This window comes from Danio rerio, chromosome 4 (genome assembly GCF_052040795.2).
Source record: "Danio rerio strain M-AB ecotype USA chromosome 4, GRCz13ab, whole genome shotgun sequence".
Taxonomy (NCBI): Eukaryota; Metazoa; Chordata; class Actinopteri; order Cypriniformes; family Danionidae; genus Danio; species Danio rerio.
The window spans coordinates 15,498,069-15,521,917 of record NC_141024.2 but is presented as its reverse complement, the minus strand read 5'-3'; the positions used below and the strand labels follow the sequence as shown (position 1 = coordinate 15,521,917).

Below are 23,849 nucleotides of genomic sequence, written 5' to 3'. Positions count from 1 at the left end.
TGGATGTGGTTGGTGTTTCCAGCACAGGGCCTCCTTAAAAAGCACATCCAACATGGCGGCTGTAGAATGAGAGAGAGAGAGAGAGGCACAGAGCAGGACCACACACAAACACCAATGAGGAGAGAGAGAGAGAGAGAGAGAGAGAGAGAAAAGCCCCCCCACACACCCCCAACTTCTTTCTCTCTATACACGCACAGACACTGCTTTCCTGTACGTTGGTATAAAATGGCTCATATTTCAGCAGAGTTTTTCACATTGGCTTTTAAACAACATTAACAAACTGAAGGTGTCTGTTTGGATTTGCAGATGAGTTTTGGATGAATGCCTCATGAGTTAGTGGTTTTTGGCTGTTCTCAGTACACTGCACTGCACCTGGTATGCATTTGACTCCCATGTCTATGAATGCGTCTTTGTAACTTGTTTTAGACTCAAAACCCTTAAACGCCTCTTTATATATATATATATATATATATATATATATATATATATATATATATATATATATATATATATATATATATATATATAAATATACAAATAAATATTATAAATTATATTTTATAACTTGTGGAGCTGCGCATCGATGGATTTGCGCTTTAGTGTTCTGACTTTCAGCAGTGAAATCTAAACCAAACTAAACTGAACTTCAACTCTGAAAACTGGACTGACACAGTTTCAATTTACTAGAACTTCTATGTTAAGCTGCTTTGACACAATCTACATTGTAAAAGTGCTATAGAAATAAAGCTGAATTTGGTATGAATATAACTAAGCATCCGTGTGCCACACTTTTTGCTCCTGAAAAGGAATGTGTCCTGCAGGTTATTTTATTTCAACTATGAGGATAATGAAATTGGGAAACAAACATGTGTATTTGTGCTTAATTGTGAAAAGCATTTGTAACAATATTGTTTCTTTTATAAGTAGTAGTTGCTGTAGTAGTACACACATTTGTCAATAATAATAATACAAAACAAAAAAGACAAAAGTTATACTAAAACAAAATAATAATAATAGTTTATCATCATCATCAGCATCCATGTTTTGATAAAATATTACTCTCCTGCTACTAAACTAAAGATGAAAACCTTTCTGTTACAAATAAAATGAATATTTATCAAGAAAAACAAAACAAAAACTAACAAAAGGGAATTTGTAAAACAAAACAGCCAGCAAAATAACAACAATTCTTCTACTACTACACTGTAAAACCCAAATAGGTTAAGGCAACTCAAACCATTTGAGGAAACCGCTTGGAACAACCCATTTTAGTTAAAAAACTAATCCAAATGAGTACTGTGAACTTAATCTATTTGAGTACACAAATCAATTTTACTCAAACCAACTGAGTAATGTTAAACCCAATAAGTTAAGGCAACTCAAATCGTTTGAGGAAACCGATTGATACAAACCATTTGAGTTAAACTAATCTATACGAGTACTGTGACTTACTTCATTTAAGTTGAAATAATGAGGTGTTTAATTAACTCATTACCTACAACACTGAGTTTAAAACTCTTTTCAAATGAGTAGAATTAACTTTTAATAAATATTTGAGTTAACTACACTCATTTGATAAAGTGGATTGTTGTGTTTTATAATGTAATAATAATTATTAAAATGGTTAAAAATAACGTTTTCTTTAACGTAAATGCAGAACACTATTAAAAGGAAACTTTAAGTTAAAGATACACAATATACATAATCACAATATTATCAAAACTGAATGTTTATATCTTCAAAATATTTTATTTATATTTACAACAAACAACAAAACATTGGGATCCACTGAATGAACGTTCTGTTCTCCAAACAGAAGGAAGACACTCACTATACTGCCAGATTATGAAGAGGAGAGTAAACACTTGATTCTCTGGCCAGATCAAGCTTGCAGTGTTTATTCAGATTATAATCAGAAATGTTGTTGATGTAGGAACCCATTTTGAAAAAAATCATCAGCAAAACTAATATGATCAACTAGTAATGTTATAAAAGTGCTTATTGAATACATTTTTTTAAAGTAATAGTCAATAATACTTGAATTACAAAATTATGTTAAATAAAAAAAATTTATAGGAAGCATACCTGACCTATTAAAATGAATGTTTTACACACATTATATTGGTAAATAATAATACAATAATTTTTGTTCTCAGATGACATATCGACCAAATACAAAGTCTGCTTTTAAAATATGCAGTGCAATTTAATAAATATCATATAAACTAGTTTACACCACAAGACTGAAAATCAGTTTTCAATCCCAAAATAGATGTATTGACCTATTGATCATCAGCATGTCTTGCTACAATTCATACAGATATTCAGATTTGTAAAATATCAAAAACATGATCTTAAAACATCACTCAAAATCCTTTTTTTCCCCCAGATTTTCCTTTTCTCTTTCAGCTCCAGGGGTCTGAGCGATGTTGTTGGTTGTAATTCTGTAGTTTAATTTGATCTTGGATTTGATTAATAAGCACCTGAGAGAGAAGGATTCCAACCAGCTAGAAAAAAGGAGAGAAAAGTTGTCAGATCAAACAAAACCTCGAAGTTTATTCTAGCTTGTATAACAAAATCTAGTCACCCAAAAATTTTGATGTTATGCATTAGGACATATTTTTTTTTAGCTTGTACATGTTTAACCTAATTGTATGGCATTTTGGTGTACCTGGGGTATGGTGAGACCTAGTGCGATGCCTCCCAGTAGAAACAGGTTACTGTGGATCCAGTTGACCAGTATATCAATGCAGCCGTTGGTATTGATGAAGGCACTGGCTGCCAGATAATTCAGCGCCTGCATGCCATGACCACACATGGTGTTTATTATAGTCTGACAAAACAAAAAGATGGAGAGAGGGACATTTAAAGTGCTAATAATTTATGTAATGTTGTAAATACGTACTACATAAATATGTTTTGTAATTGTTAAGTAATTCATTATAATATAACAAAGCATATTATAATATTGAATGCACTTGTCAAATGATAATTTTAACCATTAATAAATTAATATATTATGTAAATGGTACATTTTAAGATGTATTAAATATAAAATAAAATAATAATTGAAATCATTTTAACAATATGAATGTATTCTACACATAATGCATAATTTTTATATAACATATTAAATATTACATACATACATACAATCATACATACATACATACATATTTGAATATATAATGAGTATTTTAATGAGTTCAAAAGATGCAGTTGATTGTTTTTTTATTCATTAATTTTCTTGTCGGCTTAGTCCCTTTATTAATCCGGGGTCACCACAGCGGAATGAACCGTCAACTTATCCAGCAAGTTTTTACGCAGCGGATGCCCTTCCAGCAGCAACTTATCTCTGGGAAACATACACACACACACACACACACTACGGACAATTTAGCCTAACCAATTCACCTGTACCACATGTCTTTGGACTGTGGGGGAAACCGGAGAACCCGGAGGAAACCCACACGAACGCAGGGAGAACATAAAACTCCACACAGAAACGCCAACTAAGCCGAGGATCGTGCTACCCACTGCGCCACTGCGTCGTCGCAGTTGAATGTGTAATAATAATTTTATATTGATTAATTAATAATTGAAAACACTCCTCTTTTATTATATATTTTGATGTATTTAGTAATGTTAATAATTAATTTATAATATAATGATTTATTGATTGTTTAATGCATATAATTAACTCCAACATTATTATTATAAATATTGAATATAATAGTGGTTTATTGATCAATTTTATTACATTTTAATATACAATGTTTATGATCGTCTCTATTAAAATGCTTTATATTATAATTGAATACAACAATATTGTTAGCACTGTTGTATAAAATTGTGTAATATTGAGTAGATTTGATATAACATATATATATATATATATATATATATATATATATATATATATATATATATATATATATATATATACACACACATACAGCACTCACCTCCTCTTTGGCGTGCAGACAACAGGAGAAGGGTACAGAACAGCGCTCTCTGCTTGGATTGTCGTCTGAACAATTGAAATACATGTTCTTTGACCAATCCATGAAAGAAATCCCCCCGCAGCAGTTAAACTGATCACATAAGCCAAAAAAAAAAAGTAAAATCATACAGAACTTTATGATGCACTATAAGCATATATAATTATATAATTAACCCTGACCTGTTTTTGTCCATAGTCGATAAGGTTCTGTAGGTCTAAATCGTCTCTGTAATGCTTGATGGCATTATCAAACATATCCGTTACTTTGCCACGTGCCTGCAATAAATGACATAAAATTTAAAACTTTGTCCTGCTTGTTCTACATCTGTTGCTGGTCAATATTCATTGTAAAAAATATCTGTGAATTTGCAGTTTTCAGAATTTTATGATTCAAGTTTTCTTTTCCATGTATATTTATGCTTTTGAATTGCATTATGGGACATTTTCTCCCCTTTTATTTACATATTTAATAGTTTGAAGTTTGGGTTGATGCTGTAAAGTACATTACAAAAACCTGGTATTAAACTACTAAAATGTCAATAAACGTCACTTTGTTGAACTGCAGAGATTACATTTTTCTTTCAAAAGTTGATAGAGCTGAGGTCAAGGTCCCATAATGCAATTTCTAACTGTAAATAAACAGAAATCACAAAATACAGAAACTGGATTTTTTTTTACGATGTACAGGAAGGTTGAGTGTCGTTACATCGGTTGATGACAGACAGTAGAGGGCGCTCATTGCAAACTAAACATTTCTGTGTTTGTGATTTGTGGATTTGTTATAGCTTGTTCAGACTGTATAAATACTTCTACAAGTCTCCACAAAGACCAAGAGATTTAATAGCGGACTAATGTAATGCTTAACTCTGATCTAATAAAGAGATAGTTTACAGAAACCTTCAAGTAGTTCCAAACATTTATGGAAAGATATTTTGAGGGCCTGGTAGCCATTGACCACTATAATAGGAAAATTAAAATACAGAAGTCAATGGCTACCAGGTCTTCACAGTATCTTCTTTTGTGTTCAATAGGAGATGCTTAGTCAGGTTTGGTATAATTGGAGGGTGAGTAAATGATGTCTGAATTTTCGATTTTTTGGGTGAACTATCCATTTAAGGTGAAGTTAAAGAATTGAAGATTTACATGAGGGAATAAAACTCAATAGTGCTTTTTACCTTATCTGAGAAGACAAATCCTAGAACACCAGCCAGAAGCTGCAGCAGAAACATGATAGTCAAGAAGATGCAGAACTGCAAAGGGAAGAGAGCTTGCTGTTAGGATTGGCTTTTTATTTTATTTTCTGTGTTTAATGTATTTTATTTGATATGGTTTTATGTTTAAGCTCCACCAAGGCTTCGTTTAAACCTGGCATTAGGATGCATCTGCAATCCGATCACAAATGTGTTATGCTAAATACAGGTGTAAACAGTTTTTTTCAGCTAGTCCTCTTTAAATCACTTTCTGTTTCTACCAGGTATTAGCATGCATTGTAATATGATCACAAGTTATCATTCAAGATGCATTACTGGTATTAACATTTATCAAACGTCTGTTCGGAGACTCTTCCCTCATATGTGTACCTTTTGTAACCTTTACAACCCATGTTGGGCAACTAATAAGTGAGCAGGAAAGCAAGCAAATGTAAATAAATGTAAGTATGTAAATGGGAACTACAATTTGTATAATAATCTTACAAATAATGTGTGTTATGTCAGAATTAATATTTATATTTTTAGAATGTCTGTCCATATAGAGTAAGTGGTCTTCGAGTGCTAAGATTGTTAAAACAAACAGGTAAAATGGGTTTAACTCCAAAAAGTGGACAGTTTGAAAAAGTTTGAGACATTTTTTTTTCACTTGTATTAAGGATAGTTCACCCAAAAATGAAAATATTCTAACCCTCAAGTGGTTTAAAACCTTTATGAGTTTGTTTCTTCTGTTGAACTAAAATGGGTGTTACAGGTTTCTTCAAAATACCTTATTTTGTGTTCAGAAGAAAGAAAGTCAAACAGGTTTAGAGCGGGTGTAAATGAAAATGATGAAGAATTTTGAGTTTTGGGTAAACTATACATAATAATATACTATGCTATACTTTACTGTACCATACTATAGCATCATCCACTTTTGATCTGATTGACAATAAGGCCCTGTTTACACTTGGTAAGATGAGGACAACTCTAAATTCTGCTTAAAACCTTGTTCATATTTGAACCACTTAATACCAGGTAGAAATAAGCTACTTTTCTGATTGAAAACATTTTAATTGCACATTTATTCTGGTAAATGTGTGATGTAACATTCGTGAAAGTTAGCAGATTCATTACTGACCGTCTGCAGTAAGCATATGTTCTCCCTCAGAGAACCCACACAGCCACAGAAAGTGATGAAGAACATGAGAATTCCCACTACCATCAGTATCAGAGCTGGATCCACAGTTAGACAGGCCAGCGCTGTTTCTGCAGAGAGAAAAACAGAGATCCACCACATAAACAGACCGCTTTCTGCATACTTAAAGTGCTCTTTTTTATCCATTTCTCACTGGATATAGGCAATGTATTTTGGTGCATTTAAACAAAACAGATTTATTAAACAGATATATTTATTCAAATAATATTTTAGTCACCAAAAATATTTAGAAAATGAAAGATAATACAATTAAATTCAAGCAAAATGTTGAAAAAAAAATTACAACCTACAAAATTTCGCTTCTCTTGATTTTTCCTCCTATTTAAATTTGAATTTAATATTTTTTCTAACATAAATTTGGGTGTACTCGTTTTTGTACCGTTATCTAAGGTTATTTTGTTAGATAAGCTGCAGATTTGGCTTTAGTACTGACTAGTTTAATGTGTATGCACAAATATAATATTATATAGCTTCATATTAAAAATATGAATTTAAAAGAGAGATTTGTGAGGGGTGTACTCATGCTGAGCACTGTACATGTACACACAGCAAGCTAAGATAAATATAATTAATACTGTAATTACATCTAAAGTAAATTAAATAATATCCATTAAAAGGTTTAATTTATTAAGAATTATAAATGTTAACATCATAAATTGTTAATTTTACAATTTTTAAATAAATGTTTAGGAAGTATTTGCCATTAGATCATTCAGAAGTCTTTCTAATATGCTGATTTGATGCTTATTTATTAATGTTCAGTTATTGGAAACACCCGGAAACCATTTAGCATGATTTTAGGAAGTTGGAATAGAAGTGTTTTGCAATATTATGTGTTTGTTAATGTTTTTATCAATTTAATGTGTCCTTGCAGAATATAATATTTAGTATTAATATAAATAACAACTGCAGCATGAGCAGCTAAGCAGCATTTATATTGCCATGATTTTTTAAAGATCATGAGACTGGAGTAAAGGCTGCTAACATTATTGAAGAATAAATTAAATCTAGCATTTCTAAAAAGGAAAGAGTTATTTAAATTTCTTAATATATTTTAGAGTTTTTACTATATTTGTCATGAAATAAATGTAAACTTGGTTAGCAGAAGATACTATTTTTTCCATCAAAAATCTATTTTTTATTTTGAAAACCTCTATATATTTTCGGAAATGCAATATATTATTGATGGCTGACTTTACAATGTCAATACTAGTGAAAATTTATTTAATGTGGTGCAACATTAAAACCACTAGGTGTGCGTATGAGTAATTATTATCATATAAAAATGTCTAATGTATGCCACTAAAAGTAAAGCAGTCTTCCAAATGTTCATGCTTATTTTTATTAGATGAAGATGTTTCATTATATAATATTAGTAGAGTCCTTTAAAAGCTCACTTGCTGATTCAGATTTGTTGGGGAAAATATGCATTGCATAATCAGTGTAAAACAGGCAGTGTGGTTTCAAGTAAACACACTTACCATGTTTAACTATCCTGGAATAAACACCAATAGATATCAGGACCAGTGAGATTATCTGTAACAAAAAGACAGGATGATTCTAATGTCAGTGTCATTCCGGTTTAGGGAGTGGCCGGATCAAATCTGCATTCATCTTTTTTCTTTTTATAAAGGAAGTGCAAAAGGCTTTACTGAAGTAAGTAGTAAAAGCTCTTATTGTGTGAGTAGTAAGAGGCCTGTTGTTTGCCTAATTCTACATCGTGTTGAAAAAAGAAATCCAACCAAGGCCAGAAAAAGAGTAGGAGAGTGGAAAATTTATGTAGTTTGTATCAGCATGTGTGAATGTTCATGAGAAGAAAAGTGAACAGGAAATTCTATAAGGAAGCAAAGTTTCAGGGTTTGTTCGCTCTCTCTGTTTCTCACACAACCGAAGGTCCCAGTTTGTCTGACACAATGTAGCCCCTCTTGCTGACAGAGCTATCAGGTTACTATAAAACTTTTTTTTTCCCAGAGAAAGCAGTGTCTGTTCACTTCAATGCCAGAAAATAGTATATGAAGGAGCTATTTGTTATCTATGAAAATGCTATAATTGTTAGGTCAAACTATTAAAGTTCACTGCAGTAAAATAAATACAGTCATAAAATGTATGAATATTTCAATATAATACATAATTAAACATTGAAAACAAATGCTTTTAGCAGACTACTCCTATTAGTGAACTAAAAGTACATAAAAAAATACAAATTTGTTTAACTCTGTATTTTTTCTATACATGCAGTTGAAGTCAGAATTATTAGCCCCTTTTTGATTTTTTTTAACTTTTTTAAATATTTCCCAAATGATGTTTAACAGAGCAAGGAAATTTTCACAGTATGTTTGATAATATTTTTTCTTCCGGAGAAAGTAGTATTTGTTTTATTTCGGTTTGAATAAAAGCAGTTTTTAATTTTTTTAAAACCAATTTTGGGACAAAATTATTAGCCCCTTTTAAGCAATTTTTTTCAATAGTCTACAGAACAAACCATCATTATACAATAACTTGCCTAATTACCCTAACCTGCTTAGTTAACCTAATTACCCTAGTTAAGCCTTTAAATGTCACTTTAAGCTGTATAGAAAAATATCTAGTAAAATATTATTTACTGTCATCATGACAAAGATAAAATAAATCAGTTATCAGAAATAAGTTTTTAAAACTATTATAATTAAACATGTGCTGAAACAATCTTCCCTCCGTTGAACAGAAATTGGGGAAAACAATAAACAGGTGCGTTAAAAATTCAGGGGGGCTAATAATTCTGATTTCAACTGTATTAGCTGTACATTTGTCATTTTGAAATGCACATGACATTTTGCTACAAACATCCCACATGCAATGATGATGAGCAATGCTACATTTCCTAACCACAAGTTTAAATAATTTTAGGGCAAAAAAACGTTTAAATGATCGTTTTGCTGCCATTTCATCTAGCACATTACACACATCAAGTTTAATTTATGTAGTACATTTTTGAATTTTGTACCTTATAAAGCATTTTAATTAGTAATTTACATTTTAAAACTGTGGTTAGAAATGACATAATTTTATAATTTAATTATATTTATAAATGTTTCACATGTAATAAATGCAAATTTCAGTAAAGTTTATTTTTAAACTACTTTCGAGAAGATCACATGCTTATGATTGATCACGACTGGACCCACATTAATCATCGCATGATTCTACAATCAGATGTTTCCCAAGTCACTATAAATAACCATAGTCTTTCCAGCAGTCATCTTTGCCTTGAAGATTCCTCCTTCTTCCTAGTTGTGGCGGCCCAGTGGTTAGCACTGTTACCTCACAGCAAGAACATCACTGGTTTTAATCCTTACTAGGCAAGTCCACGTTTGCAGAGTTTACATGTTCTCCCTGTGCTTGTGTGGGTTTCTCCCGATTTCCTCCCACCGACCAAAGACATCATAAGTAAATTGACTAACCAAAATTGGGACCATAGACAAGTTCTTAGCCAACAGTATGTCTCCCTCATAAAGCAATTCATCATTAGCCACAAGTAAGCGGGGGAATTCTAGAGATCTACCTAAACTCAATCTCCTCCCTACAAACGGGAGGAAGCCCAGGGCTCAGGGCTCTCTTCTAGGACAGCATGCCAAACAAGCTTACAATCAATTATCATCAAGTGTGAACTCTTGAAATAAAGATTTTCATTTCACACATTGTATTGTTCTGCATATTACACTTAAAATGTATATTGCTACTCGTGTACTTCCATACACTTTTGTGATATCTGAAATTTGTAATGCCATATGCCACAATATCAAGTTTAAATTTGAATCAACCTGATTTTACATGTATTTTTCTGATCTCGGCATGAAATTTACAATAAAATGTGACTAGATTTATGGCGATTTTAAATGACAAAATATTTCAAATAATAAAATCAAACAGCACATTAGCATTTGCAATAAACATAAGCATTTTATTCTTACATTTTTAAATAAGCATTTTATTGTATTTGCATTCAATCCATGTATGTGCTTTTTGGTTAAATACAAACTATAAGCTAAGAAACAAAGGGCTAGATGCACACAGACTTTTAATTTCAATCAGCCAGCCAGAGGGCTTCCGGCTAATTGTCATCCCATACAAAATCGCTGCGCTTAAAATATGATTTCTTTAAAAAACAGTGATCTTCACTGCCTGGCTGAGATACGATAGAAAGTGGGTATCAGACCAAACAAGAAGCACTGAATTAAATTCTATTTTTCTTCGCCATGTCTTTAAAATATGGAAATTAATTTTACTCCTCAGTATTTTTCAATGGAGTTTCTGCACTTGCCTGCTGCTAATGACATCTTTCGTCTCCTTTTACGCTTCAACAACCAAATGGATGCTTAAGTATGTTTAACTGATTATATTTGAATTACATTACAGCATCGATGCTGAAAAAGGAACCTTATGAAATTGAAAATAGTCACATAAAGCTTTCACCGGAAGTTGTCTGAAAAACACTAGCTGACTGTGCAAATAGCCCATTGATGCATGATGCAGCTTCACACCATTTCCTGTCTTAAAACAACCACAAATTTCATACGTTTCCAAATCACAGTTTTATAACCCTTTGTTTGACTAAAAGGAGTCTAAAGATCTGCACTGCGACCCAGTAGTCAAATGCTCAGCATTATTATTATATTAAAAAGCGAATTGTTCTAGAGGCTTTCAGCATGAAATCTCCAAAGGTATTTGCATGTGCATACTTGCACCATCAAGCATGCATTACACTCTAATATCTAAATCTACTGACTTCAGCATAAACCAACTGTTTGGGTCCATTTAAACTACCACCGTGCCAACAACTTTTCAATATTTGGGGTGCATGTCTGGTTCTCCTTCTGAAGAGAGTTATTCATTTAGGTCTATTATGTAAAGTTGTACAGGGCAACAAATAAAAGAAGCATGGGGCCTCCACTCATCCAAACACTCTGCACTGCTCTATCAGCATATGAATCAATGAGACCCGCTGCTAAGCAACCGACACCAGTTTAAAAAAAAAAGTTCGGGAAAGTATTCTGCCAGTATCAAGAACTTCACAATAGAGGGTTTTGTTAATGAGGTCTAATATGAACTCATTATTATTCCAGCAAGATCCTATCATACAGCAGGCTCATTTTACTTGGGCAAGTGTTTCTCAATGCATCAAGTCAAGATGAAACAGGTTAGGCTTCTGTACTGACTGCCATGAGCTGTTCTGTGTTTTCAAAGTATTCTGAGAATGTTGGCTTTGGTGATGTGATACACGTGTGTGTTGAGACATGCCCACCGGTCATGCTTTTAGTGTTTGTTCATACCTAAATCACACCAGAACTTTGATCTGTTTCTTATGAAATATGAATATTTATTACTTAAGTTGCTTTTACAACAATGACTTCCCTGACCATGAGAACTAAGTGCAGTGCTTCTGTTGGTAAATGGAAAGCTTGCTTCATGTTGGTGAGTGGAAAAGGGGGAGTCATTTGGTAAAGCATTAATCATTAAACTTCATCATGTGAGTTAAAACCAGCTCTTCTACATATGCAGAATTTCTGTGTGTGTGTGTGTGTGTGTGTGTGTGTGTGTGTGTGTGTGTGTGTGTGTGTGTTATTTTTATAAATATATTTTATATTTTTGTATTCAATATATGGCTTGTAATTGTGTAAATAATGTGAAAGCCTTTTTTATTTGTTTAGTTTGTATAGTTTAGTTGTATATAATGTGTATAATGTTATGTATATTCTGGGTAATGTATTATAAAATTGCTTATAGTTATATATATATTATATATATATTAATAATAATTATTTACATCTAGTTGGTATATTATATTATATAGGGATTTATTTATATATTATCCCTGTAAATAAACAAATGTGCATACTTCATAAATGTATACAATTATTTAATTAATTTATTTATGTTGTGTATATACATTTTTAATTATTTATAAAACGTGTAAAGATTTATTTATGCTTAGTGTATATGTTGTTTAGAAAATATTTTATATGTACACACCCAGTCCATATACACACGAATTTATTATTTTATTTATATTTAATAATGTCATACATTTCATCTATAATTTTCAGAAAAAAATATTTAAAATATAAAAGAAATATTTGTAAAGTTATCGTAAAAAAAAAAAATATATATATATATCGTTTTTAATTAGAAACTTTGTTAATAATATAATATAATATAATATAATATAATATAATATAATATAATATAACATTGTGTGTGCGTGTAAAAGTGAGCAGCACTTACCCAAAATATCATGTTGAAGAAGAACAGTAAATATTTGACTACTGGACTGACGAAAGTGTAGTCCTCGTCGTTTTGCGTTGCTCTTTTTGCGTTTCCCATGATTAAAGGTGTGTGATGCCTCGCACCAGACCTTTAGCGTTCATTTAACTTTATCTAGATTTCCATCCTGGTGAATCAACTCGAGGTCTCTCGATGTTTGAGCAAAATGTCAGGAGCGCATCTTGCGGAATCGGTGCTTGTTGTTTTATGTGGCATTTCCTGATAAGCGCAGTCACTGAACTCGAGAAATGGAACACGCGTCGCATGAGCAACTGAAGCACCAGTGGGCGTTTCCTTTCCGCTTTATCATCACACCTGGGAGACAGTTTTCTGAACAAACTCATAGAAGCTTTCAGTTTTCACTCTTTTTATGCATGTGGACCTGTTTGTAATCTGGTTGAATTTGAATGGAGATGCTGACACCTCCTGGAGAAACGCACTGATAAAAGCAGTGCGGTTTAGTAAATACTACAGAACAATTTGAAGTTATTTGTCATATATTGAAGTGAAAAATAATTTGACATTTTTTTAAATGTAATTTTATTAAAATTTTTACAATTATGTTAATAAATAATTTTGCAATTTATATATATGAGCAATTCCAGCATTATGAGTGTGACAATTGCAGTAAAAACTCAAAACACAAATTGGCATAGAAAGTATATGTTAACATTATATTGAAACATCTGTTTATATTTTCCAGAACAATTGACCACAGAGTTAAGGGACCAGAAAAATGTCAATCTGCGAACATGTTTTGAACTTTAAATGTGGAAAATAAACATGCGTAATGGATGTGACAAAAAAAAAGTCTGCAAGATTACAGTAAACAGCATACTTTGTAGAATTTCTGTGAATAAACTGAACAACCCAAAAGAAACGATGCTAATCAAAAGGATAAGAGTTGGCTCTCTATAGAACAAAAATGATTGGTTTTATTTAATTGAACATTTTCACATTTATGAGGGGAAAGTGTTGTTATGGATGTGACAGCTGTGAAATTGCCACTTGTGTTATTTTGGCAAATTAAAAAGAATAGTTTGAAACACTGACAGATACATTTATGAGTACTGTAAAATACATGCTTACAGAAACTGTTTCTGTTTTTTTTTGTGTCGCTTGGAAAAAATATGTAATTTTCACATTCAGTAATTCAGTTCAGGTAAGAATAAAATAATTTTATTTTTATATTATTTGATTTTATACTTTTTTCTTTTTTTTAATTTCACAGTTAATTCTATATAAGGCTGCTGTAGAAATTAAGATTTAGACTTAAGCTTAAAATGTGTTTTACCTTAAGTTCACAATGGTTCCTTGATTAAAGTAGAATAAAAGTCAAGTAAAACTATATGTATTCAACTTTCTGATACTGGTCTTGCCATCATGGACTGGGTCATTTTTGCATTTTCTATTGTATTTACAGTGTTTTATCTTTGGTTTTGTTGTTAGGTGGATAACTTGCTGTTTTATGACAACTAGAGGTTATTTTCTACTCAAAACCAAATATTCAAACTCATAAAATGTTGACTGTTACCACCATTATTAATTGTGTACCAATGAGGCGTAATGCATGTTTGCTTTAACTCAGTTTTATTTAAGTTTTTATCATATAGTTGTAACTAATAAACTCTAAAGTAAAAATTACTTCATTCATTCATTCATTCATTCATTCATTCATTCATTCATTTTCTTTTAGTCCCTTTATTAATCTGGGGTCGCAACAGTGGAATGAACTGCCAACTTATCCAGCATATGTTTCACGCAGTGGATGACCTTCCAGCTGTATCCCAGTACTGGGAAGCATCCATACACACTCATTCACACACATGCACTACGGAAAATTAATTCATTCTATTTCATTTCATTTTATTTAATTTTATTTATTCTGTGCAGGCTTTTCCAACGCACCAAAACTCACCCCTTACAGCCATAAAAGCATGTATGTATATGAATAATGGATTTTACTACTTGAAATGAGACAGAACAAGGTTCATGGCATGGCATCATTCCTGCATGCACAACGATTGCACAATACGTAATCGCTATTGCACTGGCATATTTCTGGCCAATAAATTCAATGGACTCGCACTTCCAAGCATTTAAAAGTGTTTCACAACTCCAGTATGTGCAGTCTGTGAGTGACGTGGTGTCATCTGTCGCTGAAGAGCTTCTGCATGTACCACGCTTTTGTTTGTTTTGTCATTTTCATGTGCCAGAGCGAGTCAGAACTGTTCAAACAGTGCGCTGGATGCTGCTTTTTCAACTTAAACCTTGACTCTCTCCACTGGTAAGAAACAGCCTTTTATACTTCTAATTTTAAGCCCTGTTTGAAGCCCTAAACTGAATGTAGAATTAGCGTGAGTGAATTATTCAAGTCATAAATCTTATTATTATGTGTATATTTTTTCTGTTGCTTGAAATAAGCAGCTAGTTCAACCTAAAATAACATGGGTTCACAAAACAGGGTCTTATCTACAGTATGTCACATTTTAACAGCAGTGGGAAACAATTCAAATAATTTAAAAGTGATATTTTACTGACACCCTTAAATGTAACTGTTTATTTGTTAAACTAGGGACTTTGATTATGTTCCAGTTATTAATCACTGTAAAAATTCTATAGTCAATTAGTCCTGACAGTCTTTAGGTCGTTATATCTTACTAAACTCAGTTAATCATGTTCTAATGCAATTTTATAAGTGACACAAGCTGTTTTAAGTCAGTTTAGCATAATATTGATTGATTCAGCTTAACAATTTAAGGCAACCAGGAATTTTTGACAGTGTATTACATGCCCACAACACACTAGTTCGCCCCAGCTTTTATTATTTGTTAAATGTGTTATTATTGTATTATTATATGTTTGTTATTATACAATATACATGGGTGTGTGCATTTTCTATTTGTAAGACAAAAATGCTTTCAGAACAATCATAATGAACATATAAGTTCATAATATACATTTAAAGGGACAGTTCACTCAAAAATTTACATTCTGTAATTAACTCGCCCATGTTTCAAACCTTTATGCATTTCTTTCTTCTGTTAAGCTAAATATAATATAGATATTGTTGTAAGCTCAAAACTTGTAATCATTTGCGCTGTATTTCTTTTTCCAACTGGAATGGTTAAAGGTTTTTAGCATTCTTTGAAATATCTCCTTTAGTGTTCAACAGAATAAGAAATTAAGATTTGCAACCACTCGAGGGTGAGTAAATAGTGAGCAGGTTTTCTTTTTTGAGTGAACTATCTCTATAGTACCCAATATTTACTTCATGATTGTTCCACAAGAGAGCGCACTTACTCCACATCTGCGACTGTGCATACAATCGCATTCAACTCAAGGAAAATAAATTGGTTTTGGGTAAGATACATTGTTCGTGCTTACTTATTACTTATGAAAACTTAAATTACGCGTTGATCAAATTCTCTGTATATAGTTATCATATAAAGGTCTGCTCAGTAGCTTTATCTGTTTTCTGATATGCAAGAAGAGAACTACATGTTCCATGTTGCATTGCTCTCTGGCTATGAGGTGACGCATTATCTTACGCAGCGCTGTCTTATCGGCGTAGTAGATGACGCAGCTGCAGTCGGCAGTTAAAGGGCTTTCACATGTTACACAGTAACAGGACAGTCGATGCTCTCGCTCTTTGCTCAATTCACCGACCTTGGTTGATTTTCAGGACGCAGGCGGTGAGAGGTAAGATGCTTAGGCTTCTTTCTCATCCATTAAACTACAGTAATAACACAAAACATCTTGGTTGAATTAAATTACCTGCTTAACAGGTTTGCGGAGCTGCAGCTTCGAACAGAACGAAAACAGATAATGTTGATTTCTCATCTGTCTTGAGAGGGAAAAGAGTATGGCAGCAGAGCACGTACGATGATGAAACTCGCAGTCTATGTCATGACTGTTCTGTTGACCTATAGATTTGTCAGATACAGCAACTGCACATTGTGTTTTATTTTTGCTTCCTTGTGAACGAGTGTAAACAAACAGTTACTACAATAACTGAGAGTAAATGGACTGCGTTTAATGCATCAGCACAAATCAAACAAAAAATAATGATTTTAAAAGATGTTTTTGTTATTTGTTTGTGCTTGTTCCACTATAAAACAATGCTGGACGTATAAACAATGCACAGTTGCTCTAGATGTGCATTAGATTTGAAGAATAAAGAGTAATAATAATAATAATACTTTATTGTTAACAATAATATAAATATTAGGAGTAACAATTGCAGTATTATTATTATTATTATTACTATTATTATTATTAGGGCTGCACGATATTGGACATATCTGATATTGTGATATTTTATTTTTCTGCAATAAATATTGTGAATAACTTACAGTTTTACAAGATGGTTTGAATACCTCTATTTAATAGTTTTCTGGGGAGTCTAATCCTATTCAGGCACAGAAACTGAATGATCACAATGCAAAGAATGTGTTTTGTTTCTTTTGCTTTGTCTCATTTCTAGTCCAAATAACGGAAAATTCTTAGATCACGTAAAAAATATAGTTTCATTTTTCATTAAAACAAGCTAAATTGTCTGCCAATGAGGTTAGTAAAATAATCTTGTTTTTGCGTGGAAATTTAGATATTTAGACTAGAAACAACAAACATTCTAGGTAAGAAAAACATTTTGCGTAAATCATATCAATTATATGTAGATAATTAAATACAAAAAAATCTGTTACACCTCCAAACATCATTTTTTTGTGCACAAATGTTTTAAAGTCTCTTGAAATGCTCGGTCACAGGCCTTAAAAACACATGCAAATGATAAACTTTCACTCTATTATGATTAAACCTCGCAGTGACTCTACAAATTACATCAGCTCCTGCTCAACCCTAATTCATATTCAGCATCGCAGATCTTGCGATGTGACTATTGCAGATGTGCACACTGCGATATCAATGCTGAAATAACATGTTGTACAATGCTGATGATTATTATAATTATTATTGTTACTATTATTAAAGATTTTAGCTGAATTACTCTTTACTGAAGTATTCATATTCATTCAATGCTGTGTCCCCAAGTTGTGCATTAACTTGTTGCCATGATATAAATTGTTTACGTTCTGTAAATAATGGTAATAAAATAAAAATCAAGGACAAAATAGTGCTACAGTCAAACTAAACAAAATTTTTTTTAAATCACTGTCTTGTTTGGTCTAATATTTAGGAATGAATGTCGGCATCTGAAAATCTTCTTTCTTATTTTTTTTGTTTGTTTAGCTGTTAATTTATTTTTTCAAAATAGTCAGCATTTAAACTTCTTGATCATCACTGGTCTTGACGTTGAACACAATCAAAATGGCTAAATGAACAACAGATGTCTAGTACTTTCACTTTTGTATGTACAGTACACTATTTAAAAGAGTAGATCTGTTCGACAGCATGGTTTGAACATTTTCTCTTTGTGATTGAATGCTTTAAATAGCACTTTTCAGAAGGAATAAGGCACATTTCATGGAATGACCCTCTTATGTCATCTAGTGCAGTTTGTAATGTTTATATCTCTGCTTTGTAAACTTTAGCCTTCACCAGCAATGCCACTGATATCCAGTGCATTTCATTTTACTATGGTCTTGTGATCTGCATTACACTGTACTAAAAATGGACTGGATCCACGCATGGGCTCTTCTTGTTGCTCAAGCTGTACACTGTGTCCTGGACAGGTTGTGTGCTTTAGACACACTAGATTAAATCAAAAAACCATATTACATTTCATATTATTTAAGGAAACAACATTGTTTAGTTTCTATGAATGGATAAAAAAATAATGCATTAAAAAACTGACAGTAAAAAAATTAAAAGGCTATTTTATTTAACGTTATTCATGATATTTTACGTGTGCTTGCTTTTGATGCAGAAGTCAATGATGTGACGTATCAGAAATCTCTTCTCTAGCAGCCTGTACAAACTAAAACTGGCTGTCATTCAAGATTATTTTGAGGACTTGTAATTATACACCCACAGTATTTGACCACTGCAGGTCTCAAGTCATTAGTGTGACGAAATGTTTTGCTACCTAATAGCCGATCAACAAAACATGCTTGAATAAAGTCAGCATTGCTTGTTCTGATTTCTGAATTCCTTTCTTTCTTCACAGACTGCTAACTTTCCAGCGTTCTTTGAAAACAGGAAGAGGAAGTAAAGCAAGAGCACGAGCGCATTCTTATAGGTCATCACAGCCTGACATGCCGGTGTTTCCACTGCAGCCATGGAGCACGTAACTGTTAGCGAGGAGCCGTCCGCTACACTAATGTACCATGTGGAACGACCCATATTCAGTGAAGCCTATATTGACTCAGAGCTTCTGCACAAGAGGAAGAAGACACCCAAACCCTATAAACTGAGAGTAGCAGAGCATCTCTGGTAGGGTTATTTTAATACATATAGCCTTCTTAATTGCTCATTGTAGGTCTGATGATGGGGTCAAAAGTCTGAGGCTGCTTTGAGAAATATTCTGCACCATTTCTAATCAAGTAAACGTAGTTGTTTATGTGATACTTTGTACAGATCAGCAGATTTTTTTTTCCAGTAGAGCACACTATTAATTAATTATAGTTATTAATTATTCAAAATTCTCACATTTAAATGTATTGTTCAGTTTACTCAAATTGTATATTCGGTAATGAAAGAAATATTTATAAATTTATGACCTGTAGTAATATCAGACTTCTGAACCTTATTTTATCCTTTTTTAGTTGATTGATTGATTTTATTTGACAATTTTTACAAAAATATTCAAACAAGTCCAGTTAAACTAATTCATGCATTTTTTTTTAAAAAACTGTCGAGGATAAAATACACAAAAAGCCACAGGCTTATTTCCATTGTGGGCCTCAATATTTTAAAAAAATTAACAAGCAAATCATAAATGGAATGCAAACATCATCAGCTCAGCAACTCGGCACAACAAAATCCTCAACTTCAACTGTAAAACAACCACTTTTTAATTTCCCTTCTAAAAACCCTCTCAATTCGAATCTCTTTAAAAAATCGTGGGCAAAACATTCCTAGCAGCAGAGCTATTACACAAAAAAGAATGCTTAAAAAGAATGTGATTCACTCTTAAATCTATATGGGTAAATATCCCTGCGACGCGCTCTTGTAGAATGACTGTGTACCACACTAACTAAAACATAAAATGGGACCATTTACTTTAAAATCTTAAAAACCATCACTAATTTTAAAATGTTTACCCTTTTCTCAACTTTTAAAAAATGACTTTGACTATAAAGTTCATTATTTAAATGTGTCAGTGGGGGTACTTTCATAACAATTCTACACAACTTATTTTGGGCCGTCTGCAATTTATTTTTCATTTTTTTTAGAACTACAGCTGTACCAAAAAGCTGCAGCATAGTCAAAGTATGGCTGCACTAATGCACTAGCTAATTTTTTTTAAAGTTTGGGTATCTAGGAGCTCTGCCTGTCTTGCTAAAAACGTTATTTTTTTAAAAAATTTTTTAAATGAACTATATAACAGCCATCTTTTCGCCTGTCGAATTACTGTCGAATCTAAAATGCAATCTAAATATTTCACTTCCTGTTTTAGAGTGATAATTTGATCCATTACTTTTATCTCTGAACCGATACATATTCTTAGTTTCGCAGCTAAACCAAATAAATAAATTCAGCTTTACCCAAATGTAAGGACAATTTATTAAGGCAAAACCAGTTGCATTGCTTCACATGATATCTTTGACTTTCTCAGCTGTAATAGTGGTATCAGGTGTAACCCTTGTCTGAACCTCTGAAAATTGGTTTAACTGATAAAACGGCTGTGTGACTAAGTAAACAACCGTTTATTTATGGCCTCCTCCATTATTTTATCATGTCTGGCATATAAGATTGCAGTACTACTATGTTACACAACTGTCCCGACACATAAGATTTGTAAACCTGTCTCTCCCAGTCTGAGCTGGTTTATTAACTGATGATTCACTTCTCAGACAGACTATAACTTAAATCGTCATTCAGTGATAATCATTTCCTCCATTACTGAATCTAGTTCAAGTATGATGTAATAAAATGTTTCACGTCTGATTCGACATCAAGGATGTAAAATGGCTTGGAGAATTTGACCTTGAATACTTCATATTCAATTCATCTTTATTTCTTTAGCGCTTTTATAATGTAGATTGTGTCAAAGCAGCTTCACATAGAAGATGATACTAAATTGACACAGTGTCAGTTTTCAGTGTTGACGTTCAGTTTAGTTCAGTTCAGTCTGGTTTAATGTTAACCTCTGAGAGTTTAAACGCTTAAAAGCAAATCCATCGATGCGCAGCTCCACAGGTCCCGAACCATGCGAGCCAGTGGCTACAGTGGCGAGGAAAAAACTTCACCAATTGGCGAAAGTGAAGAATTAAAAAAACTCGAGAGAAACCAGGCTCAGTTGGGCACGACCATTACTCCTATGGTCAAACGTCTTGTGCAAAGCTGCAGTCTAGGTGCCGGAGGCTGGAGAATGCTGGACGTCTATCGTGGAGAAGCTGCAGGTGGGAGAGGTCACTGGTTGGTGTACAGGCTGTCCCTTCAGGATCGTTGCGAAGACTCGTCTGTCACTGGGGGCTTACAAGGATCAGTCTCATGCTCTCCACTCCTCTATAACCACCACAGCAATTGCTCTGGATACGGCCTGGTCCAAGATTATGGAAACCTCTGAAAAAAAAAAAAAAAAAGACTAACATAAGATGCCGTTCAAATTATAATGTCTTTGGGGAAGTGTTCCTGGCTCCGTTTGCTCTAAATAATGCAGACTAACAATCCTTTAGACGATTTGGATTTCAAAAGCATTTGTGTTTTATGTGTATGCTAACTTCATACTAACGTTCATCGCTCTCGTTTTTCAGCTGTTCGTCTGAGAAAGTCAAGTCTGTTGTATTTGGTTTTCTACCCATTTTAACATGGCTGCCATCATATCCACTAAAGGAATATCTTTTTGGGGACATTGTCTCAGGAATCAGCACAGGTGTAATGCAGCTACCTCAAGGTGAGATATCACACAGAAAACAGTGTAATGTTAAAAAATGAACTCTGGGGTTGTTTACTTATTTATTTATCATGAAATTAAGCATAATTATGATTGTTACATAATTATTACATAATTTATGCAATGATACTTTGCAAATAGCTCTGTTTGAATGCAGGATTTTACAAAAATGTGGACTGGAATATTCCCCCTGAATTGAATAGCTTAAAATTATGTAAAAAAAAATAAAAACTAAATTAGGTTTTAATAAAAAAAAAGGGGTTATGATAGATTTTTTTGGTCTATGATGCAATTTAACATGCCTAATAACAACATATAGTAATAGTATTAAATCTGCGTATACACTTATCCATTACAACAACACTGTTATTTATTAATATTTGTATTTTTCTCTCTTTTTCTATTTGTTATGTTCAACAGGTCTTGCTTATGCAATGCTGGCAGCTGTCCCTCCAGTGTTTGGCTTATATTCATCATTTTATCCCGTCCTGTTATACACATTCTTTGGTACCTCCAAACATATATCAATAGGTGAGATTCTTGAGGTTTTTAATAACATGCATGTGACCTAAATAAGGTTTCAGCCTTAGACGGACCACCCAGAGTTGGTCCATTGATCGTCTGTTGATAGTTTTTCACATAACCTCTACATGTATTAATTTAGCAGACACCTTTATTTAAAGCGACTTACAAATGAGGTGACAAAAAAGTGCTTCCCCGACCTGGAAAGTAATACTCGGATTGATTGAATTTTAGAATGATTTCAATTAGTCAAGAATGTTTATAATTTAGTTAAAAGCGATTTATTTTATAAGCTACAATAATAATAATAATAATAATATAGTTTATTTTAGATAAACCCACCCCACACCGCACTTCACAATTTCACATGTTATTCAGACAGTCTCAGAATAAGCTGCGCTGTGTGACTTCCTGTAATGTGACATTCCTCCATACTGTTTTGCTAAGTCATAGTTATTATGCAAACCATTTCTGGCAGACTAAACATGAGCAGTTCAGTTTGATATGATCTAAAAAACAAAAACTTTTCCCCTCATTTCTGGATTCCTGTACCTTCGTCTCATCAGATCAGAAAGCCACTTTTTTATTTCCTGCCAAATATACCTGTTAACAGCTCTAAAAGTGCTTTGATTGCAATGTCCTGTTTGTCGTGAGTACTGAAATAAAATAGTATTTTAAAGAGGTTTATCAGCGAGTTTTATGGGTAGGTAGATGCCCTGCGGTGTTGTTTTTGTCTCCTGTTTAATGTGGAGATCTTCAATCCCTCTGAAATCACAACGGGATGTTAGAAACTCCACAGAGAAGATGGATCAAAAGTTCAAAAGTCAGAAGGTTACTCAAGCCAGAGTTGTTGCTTCAATATCTTGCTTTCTCAGCCCCTGTGGTTTGCGTTGAGAGCAGGAGAATTGGCGCTTGTTCAAACATTTGGTAATGTCCTGCTGCACAGAGGCATGCTTTTTCTTGTTTAAACAACACTCATGCTCCGTCCTTCCATGGTGTAATGGCAATATAATACAGACCAGTTTCAGAGGGCTTGCATTGGTAGAGCTCATGTTTATATATGCAGTAGGACGTGTGTTTTTCCTCATATGATTACAGATGCTTTTGCTCCCCTGACAACAACACTCATTCACCATACATGGTGTACTCAAGTGATTACACCACCTGTTACTTTCTCACACAATGGTTCTGTAAGGCTTAAAAAAAGTAATTAAATCAAATTAGTATAAATCTATATATAATCTACATTATAATATACAGTTAAAGTCAAAATGATTAGCCCCCTTGTTTGTTTTATTCCCCAAATTTTGTTTAACATTTTTTTCAGCATATTTCTAAACATAATAGTTTTAATGACTCTTTTCTAGTAACTGATTTATTTGATCTTTGCCATGATGACAGTAAATAATATTTGACTAGACATTTTTCAAGATACTTCTAACTAGGTTAATTAGGCTATTTAGGCAAGTTAGGGTAATTAGACAAGTTATTGTATAGCAATGGTTTGTTCTGTAGACCATCAAAAAATATAGCTTATAGGGGCTAATAATTTTGACCTTAAAATGGCTTTTAAAATTTTTTAAACTGCTTTTATTCGAG

At 32.8% G+C, this 23,849-nt stretch overlaps 2 protein-coding genes across 5 annotated transcripts in view; one reads left to right on the top strand and one right to left on the bottom strand.

Moving 5' to 3' along the window:
- The window catches only part of slc26a5 (solute carrier family 26 member 5), a 47,850-nt gene that overhangs the window by 9,989 nt on the left and 14,012 nt on the right, over nucleotides 1–23,849 (top strand). Inside the window, exons 4-7 of one of the 3 annotated variants that reach the window (XM_087246070.1) lie at nucleotides 14,926–14,996; nucleotides 18,837–19,102; nucleotides 21,589–21,728; nucleotides 22,149–22,259. In XM_087246070.1, coding sequence (XP_087102196.1) covers nucleotides 18,948–19,102; nucleotides 21,589–21,728; nucleotides 22,149–22,259 — 406 coding nt within the window. In that variant the 5' untranslated portion in view covers nucleotides 14,926–14,996; nucleotides 18,837–18,947. 3 annotated transcript variants of the gene reach the window in all.
- On the bottom strand, nucleotides 1,730–12,952 carry tspan33a (tetraspanin 33a). 2 transcript variants are annotated; one of them, NM_001002617.2, is made up of 8 exons: nucleotides 12,671–12,952; nucleotides 7,891–7,945; nucleotides 6,332–6,459; nucleotides 5,179–5,253; nucleotides 4,184–4,279; nucleotides 3,966–4,094; nucleotides 2,672–2,833; nucleotides 1,730–2,507 (listed from the first exon to the last, which is right to left on the bottom strand). In NM_001002617.2, exons 1-8 carry the CDS (start codon nucleotides 12,767–12,769, stop codon nucleotides 2,406–2,408), a joined length of 846 nt encoding a protein of 281 aa, NP_001002617.2. In that variant the 5' UTR covers nucleotides 12,770–12,952; the 3' UTR covers nucleotides 1,730–2,405. The 2 variants fall into 2 exon arrangements, with proteins under 2 accessions (NP_001002617.2, NP_001315511.1); NM_001328582.1 differs by lacking the exon at nucleotides 7,891–7,945.

Excerpts from the sequence above, each read along its gene's own strand:
- tspan33a (NM_001002617.2), bottom strand. The coding sequence starts at position 12,769 with ATGGGAAACGCAAAAAGAGCAACGCAAAACGACGAGGACTACACTTTC. Across the intron at positions 7,946-12,670 it reads TCTTCAACATGATATTTTGG|ATAATCTCACTGGTCCTGAT; the intron begins GTAAGTGCTGCT and ends TTTTTGTTACAG. Across the intron at positions 4,280-5,178 it reads GATTTGTCTTCTCAGATAAG|GCACGTGGCAAAGTAACGGA; the intron begins GTAAAAAGCACT and ends CATTTATTGCAG.